Here is a 20004-nt window from a genome sequence, read left to right on the forward strand (position 1 = left end):
AGACCACACCTACCTACATGCCAACTGTCCTTATTTACTAAGATACTTCTTCTTATTTGTTTAGCTTAATAAATCATTTGCCCTAATATCTTTCTAAATGACTTATGCTCTCATTTCAATTTTCTTTGATATATCTTTCTATTAGCATTTCTCCCTTCCATTTTTTTCCTTCATTTCCTATGTTACTAGCGTGTATATTTTTAAAAACAGATTTCTTCATAGTTTCATAAATATTCATCTCTAACCTCAGAGACTACATAGTTACTGATGTATAAGTAACAGGTTGAAATTTTATTCCAGGGAGAAAATTATTAACCATAATTCCTTCCATTTCCATTCCTCCACTTAAAACATTAAAGATTAGTTTTGGTTAGGCCATTTTGTCAAAAACAAACCAACAATGGATAAATAACAAATTTATTTCTCTATAGTGAATTTTAATAGCCTTTGAGTTGATAATATTTCAAACAGAACTGATACCTAACATAACCATAGGGCAGCGTATACAGCTTAATTTCTAAGAGTACTAAAGGTTCAGGAAATACTTTTAAAAACATTAAGCCACACAGTGCACTGTTCTTGAGGCTGTGCAGTTACTGACATATCCTAAGCTAACTTGTCTGAGAATACCTGAGAATTATTAGTATATGACATTTTTTGGACTGAAAAAGCATTTTACCTGCTCATTCAGAAACATACAACATTCCGGTAAAATCATAAAAAGATCTGCAGTAAATTTCCTTTCAGAATCATCCAGAATATATAAGGAAGCTTCCTAAATACAGAGGTTTAGAGGAATTTTTATTCCTGAAAAGTTTTATGTAAATTAAATTGTTATAAAGTGAGATCTACTATCATTATTATACTAGAACAAAGTGTATTATGAATCTTGTGTAAAAATGAAAAAGCCTTTTGAAATACATGTATCTCCTAATGTTTTTATAAAACCACATTAAATAAATATCTAGCCTACTTAAATTGAAGTATACTTGCACTTAGGGAAAAATGACTTGGCAAAGCATCAAAAATAAAATGAGAGTAACAAGACATGAGCCAACCATATTAAGCTGAAGTTTATAGAGTAATTTTCTTGAAGGAACAAAGGCATTCTGAAAATATCATGAACTACAGAGGAAAAAGGAAAAGGCCTCGTTGGGTCTAGAATTTCCATCTAGAATTTTACATGTTATGTGGTTAGTGTATTTTCAAGGTTGTGCCAGTTGGAAAAAAGCAAGCCAGAGAGGTGAGATATTGCTCAGCTGACATTTCATTTTCCCTGGCACCCACATAGCCAGCGTAGGCTTCTCTGTCTCAGCACTGGAGAAGTTGGTATGCTCTTTGTTGGTAGATCAGGTGAGAGACAGTCTGTCCCAAGGAAAGTGGACATGAGGCACATGTCATTTAATTAAGGCAGTTAGGTTCATCAATAGCTCTGATGATTAATACAAGCACTGAGGAAGATGAATACAAATCACTCCAGCTGGTAACTAGAAAACTCCTCGACAGTTATAGCATAAAAACAATGCTGCTAGCTAGTGCATGAACATAAGTCTTAATAAAAATAAAGCAATAGGTTGTTCTGTACTGTGCAGAGGTTTATGAGAACACATGTGTTACACAATAGTGGAATTATGTTTTGGGGAATTCGAGAAAAAGAAAGCAACTTTTAATTTCAGACATCTTTCATGGTAAAACTTGTGAAGATGGGAGGCTAGGCCTGGGCATTTGGCACGGTGATGAAGACACCAGGAGGGGCGCCTGCGTCCTGTACTGGAGTTCCTGATTTGAGTCCCAGCATGGGCATGGTTTCTTTCTTTCTTTCTTTTTTTTTTTTTTTTTTTTTTTTTTTTTTTTTACAGGCAGAGTGGACAGTGAGAGAGAGAGAGAGACAGAGAGAAAGGTCTTCCTTTGCCGTTGGTTCACCCTCCAATGGCCGCCGCGGCCAGCACGCTGCGGCCGGCACACCGCGCTGATCCGATGGCAGGAGCCAGGAGCCAGGTGCTTTTCCTGGTCTCCCATGGGGTGCAGGGCCCAAACACTTGGGCCATCCTCCACTGCACTCCCTGGCCACAGCAGAGAGCTGGCCTGAAAGAGGGGCAACCGGGACAGAATCCGGTGCCCCGACCGGGACTAGAACCAGGTGTGCCGGCACCGCTAGGTGGAGGATTAACCTATTGAGCCGTGGTGCCGGCCCCCAGCATGGTTTCTGTTTCAGCTTCCTGCTAATGCTCACTCTAGGAAGTCAGCCCATGATGCTCAAGTACTTGGGTCCCTGCTACCCACCCAGATTGGGTTACTCACTCCTGGCCTTGGCCGGGCCCAGACCTAGCTGTTACAGGCATTTGGGGAATGAACCAGAAGATGGAAGACCTCAGTCTTTGTGTTCCTCTACCTCTCCAAAAATGAAAATAAATAAAAATTAAACTAAAGACTTCTGTTTAAAAGTAAAAGGACAGTTTGAATATGTATTAATGACATATTTTCCTTATGTTCCTAAGGTAATGCTAACGTTACTACACATGCTTCAGTCTTTCAGGATAGGAACAATTATTTCTAAGCAGAGGTTTCCTATAGAATTACTTGTCAGGCCTTCACAGCACCTCCAAATAGTGGGAAAAACTAAAAATTTAAATTCCATAATTTTGTTTTCAGATTAAAAGGAAATATATATGGGATAGATTTATAAATTAGCGACCTTGGAGGAGGATTAATGCATTACGTGAGCACACTAAGCAGAACTTATTTTTGCTATTTGTTTTTAAAGTTATCAGAATATAAGATTAGTTCTCACCATGTACACTCATTTAAATAAAACCATATTAAGCACTTTCACTGAAAAGAATGATGTATGAAAAGTCACAAACATCTATCTAGCAATAAGAAGACAGCTAGATAGGTTATATGACATAGGTTTGATATTCAAAATCTTTCAACCTTTTTTTTTTTTTTTTTTTTTGACAGGCAGAGTGGACAGTGAGAGAGAGAGAGAGAGAGAGAAAGGTCTTCCTTTTGCCATTGGTTCACCCTCCAACGCTGATCCGATGGCAGGAGCCAGGTACTTATCCTGGTTTCCCACGGGGTGCAGGGCCCAAGTACTTGGGCCATCCTCCACTGCACTCCCTGGCCACAGCAGAAAGCTGGCCTGGAAGAGGGGCAACCGGGACAGAATCCGGCACCCCAACTGGGACTAGAACCCGGTGTGCCGGAGCCGCAAGGCGGAGGATTAGCCTAGTGAGCCACGGCGCAGGCCCTCAACCTTTTTTAATTAAAAAAGTTTCACCCTTTTTGTCAACCAATCATTAACAACAGAATGAAAACCAAAGCATGATAAGGTAAGGTTTTTCTTGTTCAGTATCTTGTGACACATACTACCTGACAAAACACTTGTGCTGGGTGAAAAACCACAAAAGCAGAGAACTTTCTAGGTTGTCAACATCAATGGTCATAATAGGTAAGTTAAAACCCACGGTGGAATCACTGTTCAGAAACTCATGGACGTAGATAATCTTAAATTCACACAAGTTTATCTATTTAATTTCATCAACCACTTCACTATATTACTATTTAATTAAAACAGATTCCATTACTGGAATGATAGAGAACGAACATGAATATGACCCATCAATTAAATTAGAAGCTGGCATGTTATAATAGAATCTTGAGGAATTTGCCCTGGGGTAGGAAACTCAACCATGGGATGGTGTTGTTAGATTTGGATTTGGTAAGAACTGAGTTGAGTCACTAAGGTGTGTTGGAAGACTTTGAAAACCACATTGTAGGGGCCAGCACTGTGACACAGTGGGTTAAAGCCTTTGCCTGAAGCGCCAGCATCCCATATGGGTGCTGGTTCTAGTCCCGGCTGCTCCACTTCCAATCCAGCTCTCTGCTATGGCCTGGGAAAGCAGTAGAGGATGGCCAAGTCCTTGGGCCCCTGCACCCACGTGGGAGACCTGGAAGCAGCTCCTGGCTCCTGGCTTCGGATCGGCACAGCTCCAGCCATTGCGGCCAATTGGGGAGTAAATCAGCGGATGGAAGACCTCTCTCTCTCTCTGCCTCTCCTCTCTCTGTGTACTTTCAAATAAATAAATCAATCTTTAAAAAAGAAAAAAAGAAAGAAGAAAACCACACTGTAAAATACTATCAACCACAGTTTGACTTGAAAATTAAAAATAATTTACCAATGATATTAACTTCAAATTGCTTAAAACTTTTCTGAACTGTTTTAGAAAACTATAATGATTGGGAAGGAAAAACAGATAACTCTAGACCAGAAAATCAGGTCAATAAGTCAAGCAGACTTTGATTTCTTACCTAAAGCCAAAGAAACAACAGACAATTTTTTTAAGCATTCATTCTGCAATAGCAATTCTGTGACATTCCTCTTCAAAGTATACTTAAATAGAACTACAAGGAATTGTCATCTCCACTTCTATGAGCCATTTCCTAGGCCTGGCATCATTACAGAATGAGTCCTCTCAGGCCTAGGATTCTTTTAATCACATTCGAGTGGCATTAGGCAGCACTTCACCTCTGACAACGTTTCGTGTGCACATGTTCTCAACTTCAGAAAAGGAGCACTGAAGAGCGATACTGAATGACCCTAAGAGCTTATTAACTGGTGTTGCAGGCATCTTAGAGAAACATGGGCAGCTGAAGAGCTCGTGGAAGGCTGAGTGGTGCTGAAGCTGTGGAGCACACTGTGTGTAAGAACAGTATGCTTGGTTGTCAGCTCGCAAATGACAGGCTGCTTCTCTGTACTACTGTTACTAAAAATATCAGGCCTGACGTGGTAGATGTGAAAACGCCTGTGATCTGATTTGGAAAGGATTTAGTAAGGTAAAAACGCAGCCAAGATCTTTCTCCTTTAGCTTTATACTTCCTACTACTTTCTCTTAGAGGTTTGTTTTTTCTAAGGTTGACCCAAAATCTGGAGCTAATTTATTTGATCACTTCCTAGATTTTTCATACTTTGGGTATAGCAAATGAATAACAAGCAAACTGCTCAATAATTACAGAGAGGAAACAAATACACTTTTAGTTGTATTTTCTATATTTTAGCTGTACTTGTATTTGTATTTTTTACATTTCACTAGAATTTTTTTTTTGCAAACCACTGGAATTGTCAAGTTAAAAGATGGAGATTCTCTAATAGTTAAAATGAAATAAGTATTTCATAATCTTTATCAACAAATATTTTTGTCACACTGGATAACTTCTTAATATGCTATTGATAGTAGATATTCATGTTTCATCTCTGTCAAAGGACTAGCAGAGGATCAGATAAAATAAATTATAGAAGTTGAGGATACTTCAAAGAGTTCATGGAAAAATTGAATGAAAAGATGCTTACTTTGCTGCAAAATTTTTTGAAAGCCAAGCACACTGTTTCACAATGTGCATTTTCCATGAACTTTTTGAAGACTTTGCATATGCAGAAGTTTGAAATCACAGAAGTGTGAAAAGAAAAAAGTTAGGAAAGAATTTACTTGCTTAATATTTCTCCCATGAGGTTGCAGGGGCCCAAACACTTTGGCCATTTTCCACTGCTTTCCCAGGCAATAAACAGAGAGCTGGATAGGAAGAGGAGCAGCTGGACATGAATTGGTGCCCATATAGGATGCCAGCATTGCAGGTGGAGGCTTAGCCTACTACACCATAGCGCCAGCGCCATTTTCACAACTTTAAGAGAGCTCCCTCTCCTCCTTTCTTCTCCCCCCTCCCTTCTTCTTCTTCTTTTTTTTTTTTTTTCCCCTCTCCCTCCCTTCCTTTCTCAACAAACATTTGTTGAGTACCTACTATCAGGGTACTTAAATGTTTGTAGAAAGTGGAATTAAAAGAAGTTTACTTTGATGTTAAAAAATTCTGGAAATCCATGTGTATGGGGAATCTTTAGAAAGTTCATGAAAAATACAGTTATGAGAAAACTACATACAGGCTTCAAGTTCTTTTTGGTACCAAAAGAAACAACTTTTAATTCCATTGTCCAGGAACTTCTTAAACTACCCTTGTGTCGTGCGGGGCAATGAGCTGTCTGGAGATACCAGGAGTCCTTATTCTCAAGATGGGGCTGTGCTGGAAGGGCCCTGAGAGACTTCTCCAGGTGAGAAAAGGCTTTGAAGAGGAAGTGCCAGCCAAATTAAAAAGGCAAGTTAGAGTTAGAAAAGGAAATTAGAGTTTAGAGGAAGAAAAAAATTAGCAAGTGGAAAAATCAAAGAGTAACATGATGGGCTGGATGTTTGATATGATTAGATATTATGGTTTGTGCAAGGAAATAGTCAAAGATAAGGCTGGAGAAGTAGGCAAGGGCACAATAGGTAGGGCTTTCATTTTGAAGGCAACAGTCAATGAAGGCTTTTAATCATATGAAGTGATAGGATTGAATTCATCCTGGGAAGATATATCTCTGGGTATCCCCAAATCACGCTGTGTAAGGAGGGAGGGCAGGGCCACACTGGAAGCAGGGAGCCAATCAGGAAGCTGCATAGCAATCCAGGCAGGTAACGATGAAGAATTTTACCCCTCACCCCCACCCCACTCAAAGTAGGCTATGCTGGAAACTTTGTTACTTTATTTTTGTTCTTTTATGTGGTTCTTTCTAATATATCTTCCATAGTCTTCAATATTTGCTCCTTGAAAATAAAATCTTATCCTGGATATGTGGGGGAAATTCATACATGACCTATCAAAAAAGTTGCTGTTGGGGCCAGCACTGTGGTGTAGCGGGTAAAGCCAACGCTTGCAGTGGCAGCATCCCATATAGGCACTGGTTCAAGTCCCAGCTGCTACACTTCCAATCCAGCTCTCTGCTATGGCCTGCACCCGCTTGGGAGACCTGGAAGAAGCTCCAGGCTCCTGGCTTCGGATTGGCCCAGCTCCAGCCATTGCAGCCATTTGGGGAGTGAACCAGCAGATGGAAGACTTCTCTCTTTCTCTCTGACTCTCTGTAACTCTGCCTTTCAAATAAATAAATAAATAAATCTTTTTTTTTTTTTAAAGTTGCTGTTGTGTTGCTGACATCATTTCTCTCCTAATTTCTCCACAATGAACCAGGTATTAAAAGAAATGAAGATGAACTGAACTTTTATGAAACATTGGTTGTAGAGCGTGAGGAAAAGGGAGGTATCAAGCAGAGATGGATAGATGGACAGACATACTGATTCAACAGATATTTATTAAATTTCCAATATGTACCAGATATTACTGTAGGCAACATGTTCCCTATGGTTCTTTTTCTATTCCAGGAAGCCACTTGCATTTAGTGGCTATTTCTTCTTTAATCTCCTCTAGTCTGTAATATTTACTTATTTTGTTTCAGGTCTTTTATGTATGACTTACTTTGATACTTCTAAAGAGCAATGATCCAAGATTTTGAAGGATGTCCCTCATTATGGGTTTGTCTGAAGTTTTCTCACAATTGAAGTCATGCATTTTGGTAAGAATATGATGAAAATGATATAAGCTTCTCACTGCATCATAGAAGAGGTTCATGAAGCTGATATGTCTTGTAATTGGCACTATTTACCTTGACTGTTTGGCTAAGTTGACATTTGTCAGGTTTCCACAAAACAAAATTGCTACCTTTCTCTTTGTAATTGGTAACTACCTTGGCCAAGATACTTTGAACTATGCAAATCATATTTCTCTTTAAATTTCTTCCCATCAACTTTTGCATTTGTCAAGGAATCATATCTGCACACTTATAGGTGTTTGCCTCAAGGCAATCCTCTATTTTCCTCTTTATTTCCATACTTATTAATTTATCTGATTATTTATATTGCTATGGATTAATATTTATTTAATTCTATCAATACTATCATTATTTGGCTACTCGAATTATCTCAGCTTTGGTCATTAAGTTGGCTCCTTCAGGTTGGTTCCTGTGTTTTTTCAACTCATCCCCATTTTTTTTTTTAAGCATTTCTTTACTATTTGGCACAAGATGTTCGGTCTCATTTTGTATTTTTTCTCCTTTGGCCCTGGAATCAAGCAATCAAGCACTTCTCCTAGAAGCTCTGGTTTCTTTTATTGGAAAATGGTGCTTAGATACCAGGATCTGGCACAAGGAATGTCATTGTTAGAGGGGTGTCATTGCTTTAGGCGGAGGAGAGAATATTTTTAAGATAGATTGGTGAGAGAAAGCCTTTCTGAGGAGGTCACTGGAGCAGAGACTTAAATAAAGTGAAAGAAGCGGCAATGCAAATGACCTGGGAAGAGTTTTCCACATAGAGACAGAGTAGGTATGAATAGCAGATATTAGAATATGCTTGGCAAGGAACAGCATGATAAAGAGGGTTGCCACCTGGTGTGTTAGGGGAAAAGTGGTAGGGAGAGAGTTTGTAGAGTAGAAATGACTTCTGTAAACGATAGTAAAGAGTGTGAATTTTAATTTGGTGGGAAGCCATTGGAGTGTTTTAAGCAGGACAGTAGCAACTCTTATTTACTCTGTGATACAATATTACTTTGAGCGGTGTATAGCAAACAAAATGTGGGCAGAGTTAGAGGGCTACTGCTGCAGCTCTTAGGTGAGATTTAATGATGGCAAGGTATAATAGAGACAGGGTCATGTTTGCAGTAGCAGACATGGTGAGAAGGGTGAATTATTTATTTAGATTTGGTGCATGTGTGTAATTATAAAAATATTTTTATAAAGAGAGAAAATTGATAACATCACATGCAATACCTACAACTAAATTTCATAACATTCTAATATTTGGCTATATTTGCTTCAGGAATAAACATCAGTGAAGATCCCAGTGTATCTCTCTTCTAATCCAGATATAAGCACTGAAATAAATTTCTCATTTATTTTTCTCATGGATACTTGTAAACTACTACTAAATACATGTACACAGTAGTCCCTATATGGTTTCATTTTCTGCTGTTTCAGGTTCCTGTGGTCAACTGTTGTCTTAAATATTAAATGGAAAATTCCAGAAATAAATAATTCGTAAGTTTAAAATTTTGTGACACTGTGAGCAGCATGATGAGATCAGGCACCATCCTGCCCTGTCCTAAGATGTGAATCATCTTTTTGTCCAGAGTATCCACGCTGTAAATGCTGTCTGCCTGCTAGTCACTTAGTAACTGTCCTGGTTATTAGACTGTAGCAGGATCATAGGGCTTGTGTTCAAGTAATCCTAATTTTACTTAATAATGGAAGCAGAATGTAAGAGTAATGATGCTGGCAATTTGGATGTGCCAAAAATAAGCCATAAAGTGTTCCTTTTAAGTGAAGAGTTGGGAGTTCTCGGTAAGGGAAGACAAAAAAAAAAAAAGTTGAGATTGCTGAGATCTAAAAGAACAAGTCTTCTACCTATGAAATTGTGAAGAAGGAAAGTGAAATTCAGAATTTTTTACAACAGTTTTGCAGTTGTATCTCAAATTACAAAAGTCCCAGTAATAGTGCATGATTAAGCACATAGTTAAGATTAGAAAGGCGTTAAATTATAGGGTTTGATACTATCCATGGTTTCAGACATCTACTAGGGGTCTTGAATATATCCCCTATGAACAAGGGAAGATTACTGTATATGTAAGTAGATTATAATTTTTATGTGCTTAAAGGTTTTTATAATTGGAATCATAATGCCCATATTATTTAGCAGCTTGTTTTATTTCATATAAAATTATGATTTAGAGAATCATCCATGTTGACACATGTAGCTCTAGCTCAATGTATTTTTTTTATATTTTTTGACAGGTAGAGTTACAGACAGTGAGAGAGAGAAAGAGACAGAGAGAAAGGTCTTCCTTCCTTTGGTTCACTTACTCCCCAGATGGCCGCCATGGCCGGTGCTGTGCCAATCCGAAGCCAGGAGCCAGATGCTTCTTCCTGGTCTCCCATGGTGGGTGCAGGACCCAAGCACTTGGGCCATCCTCCACTGCCCTCCGGGGCCACAGCAGAGAGCTGGACTGGAAGAGGAGCAACCGGGACTAGAACCCAGCACCCATATGGGATGCTGGCACCACAGGTGGAGAATTAACCAAGTGAGCTATGGAGCCAGCCCCTAGCTCAATGTATTTTAATCTGCTCTATAGTAATGTATCCTTGTGTGAATATAAAAAAAGCAACTTTGCTGTTCTTTTGTTTATAGACTTTATGTTGTTTTCCATTTTTCTATCCTACAATAAATGTTTTATACACCATTTTCTTACTTTCCTTCCTGGGTATATACTGAAACTTTTCTACAGTGTATATCCCTTCTGGAATTTTTGGGTCAAAACACATGCACAATATCAATATAAAAGATATTGCTGGGGCCGGCACTGTGACGCAGCGGGTTAAAGCCCTGGCCTGAAGTGCCAGCATCCCATGTGGGCACCGGTTCTAGTCCTGGCTGCTCCTCTTCCAATCCAGCTCTCTGCTATGGCATGGGAAGGCAGCAGAAGACGGCCCAAGTAACTTGGGCCCTGCACCCACGTGGGAGACCCCGAGGAGGCTTCTGGCTCCTGGCTTTGGATCGGCTTAGCTCTGGCTGTTGCGGCCATCTGGGGAGTAAAGCAGCAGATGGAAGACTTCTCTCTCTGTCTATACCTCTCTAACTCTTTCAAATAAATAAAATAAATCTTTTTTTAAAAAGATACTGCCAATTTGTTCTCAGAAGTAGTTGTAGCAATTCATATTTCCATTAGTACTGTATGGAAGTTCCTGTTCTCTAACTTCTTACTAACTTACTTGGCTGTCAGGCTATAAAATTTGTCAATTTGATGAGCAGGAGATGATATGAAGATTTATTTACTTATTTGAGAGGGAGAGAGGAAGAGAGGGAGAGGAAGAGAGAGAGAGAATGCATAAATGCCTATCCTTTGGTTCACTCTTCAGATAGAACCCAGTAGCTCTGATATGTGATGCAGGCATCTTAACTGGTGTCTTACTAGTTAGGCAATGTGCCTAATTACATTTATCTGAAAGCAAGACACACACACTCATACACACACAAACACACAGAGAGACAGATTTCCCATCTACTGATTCACTCCCAAAATGCTGCAATCATCTGAGATGGACCAGGCCAAAGCCAGGAGCCAGAACTCAATCTGGGGGCACCCATGTGGGTGGCAGGGATCCAACTATTCAAGTCATCACCTGCTGCCTTCCAGGGTGTGCATTAGTAAGAACCTAGAACTTGAACCCGGGTACTTCTGTATACGATGCAGGTGTCTTAGCTGCTGTGCCCATTCCCTGATTTTTTTTTTAAAGAGACTTTTTGATAACACTTTTAGAGTTTTAGGTTCATAGCTAAACTGAGCAGAAGGTATGTGAATTTCCTATAAACCTCCTACCTCGACACATAACCTCCCTAATTTCAACATGCCCATCACAGTGGTACATAAGTTAGAACTGACGACCGTACACTGAAAAATCATTACACAGCATCCAGAGTTTACATTAGAGATTACTGTACATATCATGAATCTGGGCAAATTGATAATGACCTGACCTACTACTATAGTATCACACAGAGTAGGTTCAGTATCTTGAAACTCCTCTGTCTTCCATCTGCTGGTTCACTCTCCAGATGGTTGCAATGGCCAGGAATCAGGAGTTTCATCTGAGTTTCCCATGTGGGTGGCAGGAGCCCAAAAATTTGGGCCATTTTCTGCTGCTTTTCCCTAGTTATCAGCAGGGAGATGGATCAGTAGTGGAGCAGCTGGGACATGAACTGGTGTCTGTATGGGATGCTGGGATTGCAGTGGAGGCTTAACCTGCTACAACACAACATCGGCCCCTCTGTGGTTTTATCTGACACTAAAGTTCTAGTTTCTCCATCCTCTCCCCAATTTTCCAAAAAAAATTGGACTGGGAGAGCACACATGGTTGATAAGGATTTGAAAAGAAGATTGAATAAATTGATTGAAATCAGTTTTCAAATTGGAACACTGCTGAATATAATGTAGGATCATGATGCTTAACATAAATTAAAACCTTTGGCTTTATTCTTTGTTATGGCCAGAGTCAGTTTCACAAGTAGGCACCAAAGCCAATTTCTACCAGTAGATGGGTTAGAAAGTTGTCATTTTTTTAAATAGAAAGCTTTTATTTAATAAAAATAAATTTCAGAAGTATGACTTTTAGATTATAGCAGTTCTTCCTTCCATACCTACTCTCCCACCACCAAACCATCCCACCTCCTACTCCCTCTCCCATCCCATTCTTCACTAAGATTCATTGTTAATTATCTTTATATACAGAAGATCAACTCTATACTAAGTAAAGATTTCAACAGTTTGCACCCATGCAGACACACAAGGTATAAAGTGCTGTTTGAAGACTAGTCTTACCGTTAATTCTCATAGTACAACACATTAAGGACAGAGGTCCTACATGGGGAGTAAGTGCACAGTGACTCCTGTTGTTGATTTAACAATTGACACTCTTGTTTATGACATCAGTGATCACCGGAGGCACTTGTCATGAGATGCCAAGGCTATGGAAGCCTCTTGAGTTCACCAGCTCTGACCTTATTTAGACAAGGCCTTAATCAAAGTGGAAGTTCTCTCCTCCCTTCAGAGAAAGGCATCTCCTCTTTGATGGCCCCTTCAGAAAGTTGTCATTTAAGATGCGCATATTGGGGCCAGAGCTGTGCCATAGCAGGTGAAGCCACTGCCTGCAGTGCCAGCATCCCATATGGGCACTGGTTTGAGTCCCAGCTGCTCCTCTTCCAATCCAGCTCTCTGCAATGGCCTGGGAGAGCAGCAGAAGATGGCCTAAGGCCTTGGGCCCCTGTACCCACGTGGGGGACCCAGAGGAAGTTCCTGGCTCCTGGCTTTGGATTGGTGTAGCTCTGGCCATTGTAGCCAGTTAGGGAGTGAACCAGCAAATGGAAGACCTCTCCCTCTCTCTGCCTTTCCTTCTCTCTATGTGTAACTCTGACTTTCAAATAAATAAATAATATTTAAAAAGAAAATAAAATGCACTTATTACTGTTGGTTGAGGGAGGATTTAGAATGTGTATAAAATATACTTGACTTAATTTTATATGTAAAATAAGAGCTCAAGGATTGCATTGTGGCATATCATTTTTAAAAAAGATTTATTTATGTGAAAGGCAGAAATATATAGTAGAAGGAGAGGGAAGGAGAAAGAGAGAAAGAGAAAGAGAGAGAGAGCGAGCTGGATCTTCTATCCACTGTTTCACTCCTCAAATGGCTACAATGACCAGGGCTGGGCCAGGCCGAAGCCAGGAGTCAGGAACTTCTGTGTCTCCTAGGTGGGTGCAGGGGCCCAAGTACCTGGGCCATCTTTCGCTGCTTTCTCAGGTGCATTAGCAGGGAGCTGGGTCAGAAGTGGAGCAGCTGGGACTTGAAGAAGTGACCCTATGGGATGCTGGCACGGCAAATGGAGGCTTAATCTTCTACTCCACAGCACTGGCCCTGGCATACCATGTTAAGCTACAGCTTTTGATGTACGTACCCTATATCTCAGAGCCTGGTTCAAGACCCAGCCACTCTGCTTTTGATCCATCTTCCTTTTATCTTTATTTATGTTTTTTTTTTTTTTTTAAAGACTTACTTATTTATTTGAAAGGCAGAGTTACAGAGAGAGAAAAGGAGAGATAGAGGGAGAGGAAGAGAGATCTTCTATCCACTGGTTCACATCCAAAATGGCCCCAGTGACCTGAAGCCAGGAGCTAAGGGCTTCATCCGGGTGTCCAATGTGGGTGCAGGGGCCCAGGGACTTTGGCCTTCTGCTGCTGCTTTCCCAGGTGCATTAGCAGGGAGCTGGATCTGAAGTCGAGGAGCTGGGACTTAAACTGGCGCACTTATGGGATGCTGGCACTGCAGGCTGCAGTTTAAACTGCTGTGCCACAGCACTAGCCCCCTCCCCCACCAAGCTTCCTTTTGCTGTGTCTGGGAGGCAGCAAATGATGGCCCAAGTACCTGGGCCCCTATCATGCACATAAGAGACTTGGATGGAGTTCTGGGCTCCTGACTTTGGCCATCCCAGTAGTGGCTGTTGTGGGCATTTGGGGAGTGAACCAGTGGATGGAAAGTCTCTTTTTAGGGGCCAGCGCTGTTGTGCAGTGGTTAAAGACCTGGCCTGAAGTGCCAGCATCCCATATGGGCGCCAGTCTAGTCCTGGCCACTACTCTTCCCATCCAGCTCTCTGCTATGGCCTGGGAAAGCAGTAGAAGATGGCCCAAGTGCTTGGGCTCCTTCACCCTTGTGGGAGACCTGGAAGAAGCTCCTGGCTTCGAATTGGTACAGCTCTGGCTGTTGTGGCCATTTGGGGTGAACCGGTGGATGGAAGACCTCTCTCTGTCTTTTCTTTCTGTAACTCTGTCTTTCAAATAAATAAATAAAAAAAAATTAAACAAAAAAAAGTTTCTCTTTTTTTCTTATCACTATGCATTTCAAGTATTAGAAAAAAAAACTTGTAAAAAGATTTTTAAAAAAGGTTAGGGCTTGGTGATTTCCTAAGTTCTTTTAGGCTTTACAACCTTATATGGTTTATATGTAAAGAGACCAACAATAAGCTATTATGCACTGGAGGCTGAAGAGTTCTCTCCTCTGGAAGTCTTTAAGAAAAGGTATATTCTTACAGCATATTTCAGTTAAATGCATTTGTGCCTAAAGGCTGGAGAAAGGGAAGAGGGCTCATAAATACAGAGAACTGAGCATGGATATTGAACTGAATCGCTGGGGAAATTATCAGGAATAAAGAAAAAAGCCTAGGCATTTATGAAAAGAAACGTATGGGGGCTGGCCCTGTGGTGTAGCAGGTCCTGGCTGCTCCACTTCTGATCTTGCTCCCTGCTGACGGCCTGGGAAAAGCAGCAGAAGATGGCCCAAGTGCTTGGGCCCCTTCACCCATGTGGGAGACCTGGATGGAGCTCCTGGCTCCTGGCTTCAGCCTGGCCCAGCCCTTGCTGTTGTGGCCACTTGGGGAGTGAGCCAGAGGATAGATTTCTATCTCTGCCTCTGCCTCTCCATCGCTGTAACTCTGCTTTTCAAATAATAAGTAAATCTTAAAAAAAAAAAAAAGGAAAGAAATTTATGTGAGCCTTGAAAAAAACATGCTATCAGGAAGATACTATAGTGGGAAAGAAAAATCAGAAATTACACATTTGTTACTCTCTCAGGACTCTGAGGAATTGGACAGAAAGCAGAAAATGTAAAACAAACACAAAAACAACCCAAAGCACACCACTTTTCATGGAAGAAAACCTCTGCAAAAGTGAACTGTGCAACAGGACAAGGGCAACATGTCACATCCATCTAGGTCAGGTTGTACCTCCCGGCAAGACAATCAAGGACTCTGAAAAACCTTTGACTGCATCCCAGTTTGCCTGAGGGAAAGACCAGTGTGACAGGGAGTAAAGAAATGTTTTGAGTGAGAATGAGTTAACTGTGTACTAAAAAGAAAGCAGTTGTTTTTCCTTGGAGGCTTCAGTATTCTGAAAAACCTCGAGAAGTTTTGCTGGAGTCTAGAAACAGCCTTCCTGCAACTCTTGATGGTCCATGCTACCCACATACAGGCTGATTTTTTTTATTTTTTTTTATTTTTATTTATTTATTTATTTATTTTTTTGACAGGCAGAGTGGACAGTGAGAGAGAGAGACAGAGAGAAAGGTCTTCCTTTGCCGTTGGTTCACCCTCCAATGGCCGCCGCGGCCGGCGCGCTGCGGCCGGCGCACCGCGCTGATCCGATGGCAGGAGCCAGGATCCAGGTGCTTTTCCTGGTCTCCCATGGGGTGCAGGGCCCAAGCACCTGGGCCATCCTCCACTGCACTCCCTGGCCACAGCAGAGGGCTGGCCTGGAAGAGGGGCAACCGGGACAGAATCCGGCGCCCCGACCGGGACTAGAACCCGGTGTGCCGGCGCCGCTAGGCGGAGGATTAGCCTAGTGAGCCGCGGCGCCGGCCCATACAGGCTGATTTTTATCACCGATCCACTCTCCTCCTGGGAGTGCTATTCTGCCAGCAGCAAAGCTGGCAGAGTGACTGCCAGCCAAGCAATCGGCTTCCAGGAAGTGTTTCCATCAACATTATCAAAGTCACTAAGGTTCAGAGATGCTGACAGGGAAAAAAGCAACTTAAATGGCCTTGGCCATGTTCAATAAAAGAATTTACTTAGTTTCACTTTTTAGTTAATGCTTTAAAGATTATTTTTTAGAATTAGAAATCACAGAAAGAGGAAGTAATTTGGAATAATGTGGGTAGTTGTGTGGGTATGTTTAAAGGATGCAGATCCCAGTTGCTGGGGGAAATACCTCCTAGCAAAGCCAATGCGATTATATAGGCTCATACATAACAGATGCACTAAAAAAATCTTTTGAGAGCGAGTAAGCAAGCAAGCAAGCAAGAGAGTGACTGAGAACGAGCCAGGAACTCAATCCAGGTCTCTCACATGGGTGGCAAGAACCCAATTTCTTGAGCCATCACCACTGCCTCCCGGGTCTGCATTAGCAGGAACTTGGAGTCAGGAGTTAGAGCCAGATGTCAAACCCAGGCACTTGGATGTTGGATGTGGGCATTCTAACCAGCATCTTACTGCTAGGCCAAACATCTATTCCAATAGTTGTAGTTTTAATCATATTTTTCTTTATTCTCTGTAACTAATCTGTATCTAAGTTTTGTTGATTATTTATTGGGAGGAACTTTTATATGTTTCCTTCCTCACTTTTTCTAGTTTTGAATGTTTCCATAACCTCACACTTAAAATAGCTACATTTCTTACTCTCTGTCCCCACATTTCTTACTTTCTGTCCTATATACCTTTCCATAGTATATTTCTTAAATGCTGCTTTTAGCATATTGCTAAGAACCTACAATGGTTCTCTATATCCTCTATGGTTTTCAAGGCATTCCACATTTTCCCAAATAAAAACAGACTAATTTCCAGACTTTTTCCAAGTGTGACTGGCATTCATACCTCCTTGCTTTTACTTAAGCTTGCCTCTATCAGTAAGTTCTTCCTCTTTCACTGGTCTTATACTATTTTACTCTAATTGTACCACACAGCAAAGTGTGGCCAAGTCCTAGCATCTCCCTTATTCTAGATCTAATTGAATTTTCCTTGCTAAGTTATAATCACAAACTACTCTGCACAAGTTTATACTTCATTATATATAACTAGTTCATATCTATTTGCCTTTTATGCCTTACTATACAGTTAGCTCATTGAGGGTAGATGAGATAGTCTGTGATGTCAAAAATGTAAAAAAAGACACCACTAGTATTCATAGTTCAGTGTTCATTAAAGTAAACATCACCCAGAAATCTCTGCTATGAGATCTTGGTTTACTTTCTGGTAGGGAAATTTATATAGATATATAAGAGGAAGAAATAAAAACAGTAACCACTACTGTGAGGGAATACAACTAAAAAATCTCATTGCAGAAAAAGAAAAGGATTGGAGGATGTTCTAAAATCATCTTTAACTGCTTATCTCTAAAAGGAAGTGCAAGCTACAACTGTAATTGTTCTGTTTTGCATTTTATAGGAATGGCTCTTTTTTGGATATAGTCCAAGTATAATTTTAAGTAACATTTTTATGTTTTAATACTCCAATAAAAAGTTGTTTGGCATTAAATATTAAAATATTTTCATGACTTGACACTAATTTATCTCTCAACCTTACTTTCTGCTACCTGGCTCCCAGGTTGCTTACAGAAATCATTAATCCTCGTTCAATCAGTGAATCTCATTGCCACATATTCTAGAGCACATTGCAAAGGGAACCAGCCAAATTTAGAGCATCAGTCCTTGTGGTGCTTTATTTGGGTCATATTTAAAACCACTGCTGGGTTTGTTAAGTCAACAACGGTAGTCACTATGCACTTACTCCTCATGTAGGATCTCTGTCCTTAATGTGCTGTACATTGTGATTTAATGCTATAACTAGTACTCAAGCAGTATTTTACACTTTGTGTTTCTGTGTGGGTGCAAACTGTTGAAAGCTTTACTTAATATATGCTAAACTGATCTTCTGTATATAAAGATAATTGAAAATGAATCTTGATGTGAATGGAATGGGAGAGGGAGTGGAAGATGGGAGGGTTGTGGGTGGGAGGGAAGTTATGGGAGAGAAAAAGCCATTGGAATACATAAGCTGTACTTTGGAGATTTATATTCATTAAATAAAAGTTAAAAAAAAAACACACACTGCTAGGGCCCGTGCTATGGCGTAGTGAGTAAAATCGCAGCCTGCAGTGCCAGCATCCCATATAGGTGCTGGTTCCAGTCCCGGCTGCTCCACTTCCGATCCAGCTCTCTGAGACGGCCTGGGAAAGCAGTAGAAGATGGCCCAAGTCCTTGGGCCCCTGCACCTGTGTGGGAGACTGAGAGGAGGCTCCTATCTCCTGGCATCAGACTGGCACAGTTCTGGCCATTGTAGCCATCTGGGGAATGAACAAGTGGATGAAGCACTCTCACGCTCTCATTCTCTCTCTCTGCCTCTCTGTAACTCTGCCTTTCAAATAAATAAATAAGTCTTTAAAAAAAAATTTCTGCTTTTCTCTGTGCATGAGTGGCAGCCACATTACCTTCTCCATGTACCTTGGTTTGTTTGGAGAATAACTGCTTAGCCCTTTGGGGTGACCCCAGGATCTCCACAATGAATTTTATGTAAGCAATGAAATTAATATATTATGAGCATCTCAAATGCATCTACATATTTTGAAAAATTCCATCTAGTCCTTTCCTTTCCATTTGGAAACAGACAGAAATTTGCCTTTTCAAAAGTAACTTGGTCGGCGCCGCAGCTCAATAGGCTAATCCTCCGCCTTGCAGCACCGGCACACCGGGTTCTAGTCCCAGTCGGGGCGTCGGATTCTGTCCCGGTTGCCCCTCTTCCAGGCCAGCTCTCTGCTATGGCCCGGGAGTGCAGTGGAGGATGGCCCAAGTGCTTGGGCCCTGCACCCCATGGGAGACCAGGAGAAGCACCTGGCTCCTGCCATCGGATCAGCGCGGTGCGCCGGCTGCGGTGCACACCGGCTGCGGCGGCCATTGGAGGGTGAGCCAACGGCAAAAGGAAGACCTTACTCTCTGTCTCTCTCTCTCTCACTGTCCACTCTGCCTGCAAAAAAAAAAAAAAAAAAAAAAAAAAAAAAAAAAAAAAAAAAAAAAAAAAAAAAAAAGTAACTTAAACCAGGGCCGGCACTAGCAGGTAAAGCTGCCACCTGCAGCAATGCTGGCATCCCATATGGACACCGGTTTGAGTCCTGGCTGCTCTACTTCTGATCCAGCTCTCTGCTATGGCCTGGGAAAGCCATAGAAGATGGCCCAAGTCCTTGGGCCCTTCAGCTGCATGGGAGACCTGGAGGAAGATTCTGGCTCCTGGCTTTGGATCGCCGCGGCTCTGGCCATTGCAGCCATTTGGGGAGCGAACCAGCAGATGGAAGACTTTCTCTCTCTCTCTCTTTCTCTCTCTCTCTCTCTCTCTCTCTCTCTCTTAACTCTGTCTTTCAAATAAATAAATAAATCTTAAAAATAAATAAAAGCATGTTGAAAATGGAATTTATAGATGTTTATTAAAAAAAAAAAAAGGAACTTCATCTGTTCCCCTCTACTTTTCTCTTTCCACACTCTCTGGGTCCGTCGCCTCCTTTGCTTCCCCTATGATGGTGATCATCCTGTACAGTTCTTTTACGCCACTTTCATGAATCTCTTAGCTCACCTTTCCCAGTATAGCCTTCACCTCCCCCCTCAATTCTCTTATGCTATACTAAACTGTGGTTTCTTCCTAAATGAGGGTATTCCAAAATGGTTATGCAAAATAGTTTACTTTGGTACAAAAAATTTTGAAACCTGTAATACCTGTTTTCCATGAACTTTCTGAATACCTTTGTGTGAGCATGTGTGTGTGCGTGTTTGCATGTACATGTGCCACATATGCCCTCATACTCCTCTTTCCAACCAAGGCTGGCATAGGAGTGTCATACACACACAGACACACTCACGCAAGTGATAGCCTGGTTAAAATGAACAGCACATATATTTGAAAACCTGAAAGTGAAACAGAATCTATAAATTGACTGTCTACAACCATCAACCTCAAGC

At 41.1% G+C, this 20004-nt stretch overlaps 1 protein-coding gene across 3 annotated transcripts in view; it reads right to left on the reverse strand.

Moving 5' to 3' along the window:
* The window catches only part of ELP4 (elongator acetyltransferase complex subunit 4), a 280207-nt gene that overhangs the window by 22328 nt on the left and 237875 nt on the right, over nucleotides 1–20004 (reverse strand). The window contains exon 10 of one of the 3 annotated variants that reach the window (XM_051825667.3): nucleotides 1–4092. This exon is cut by the window's left edge and continues 4152 nt beyond it. The exons of the other annotated variants lie outside the window; for them this stretch is intronic. Coding sequence (XP_051681627.2) covers nucleotides 4075–4092 — 18 coding nt within the window. The 3' untranslated portion in view covers nucleotides 1–4074. The remainder of the gene's footprint in view (nucleotides 4093–20004) is intronic. 3 annotated transcript variants of the gene reach the window in all.

Source organism: Oryctolagus cuniculus, chromosome 1, assembly GCF_051225735.1.
Source record: "Oryctolagus cuniculus isolate XC-2025 breed Fujian yellow rabbit chromosome 1, ASM5122573v1, whole genome shotgun sequence".
Lineage (NCBI taxonomy): Eukaryota > Metazoa > Chordata > Mammalia > Lagomorpha > Leporidae > Oryctolagus > Oryctolagus cuniculus.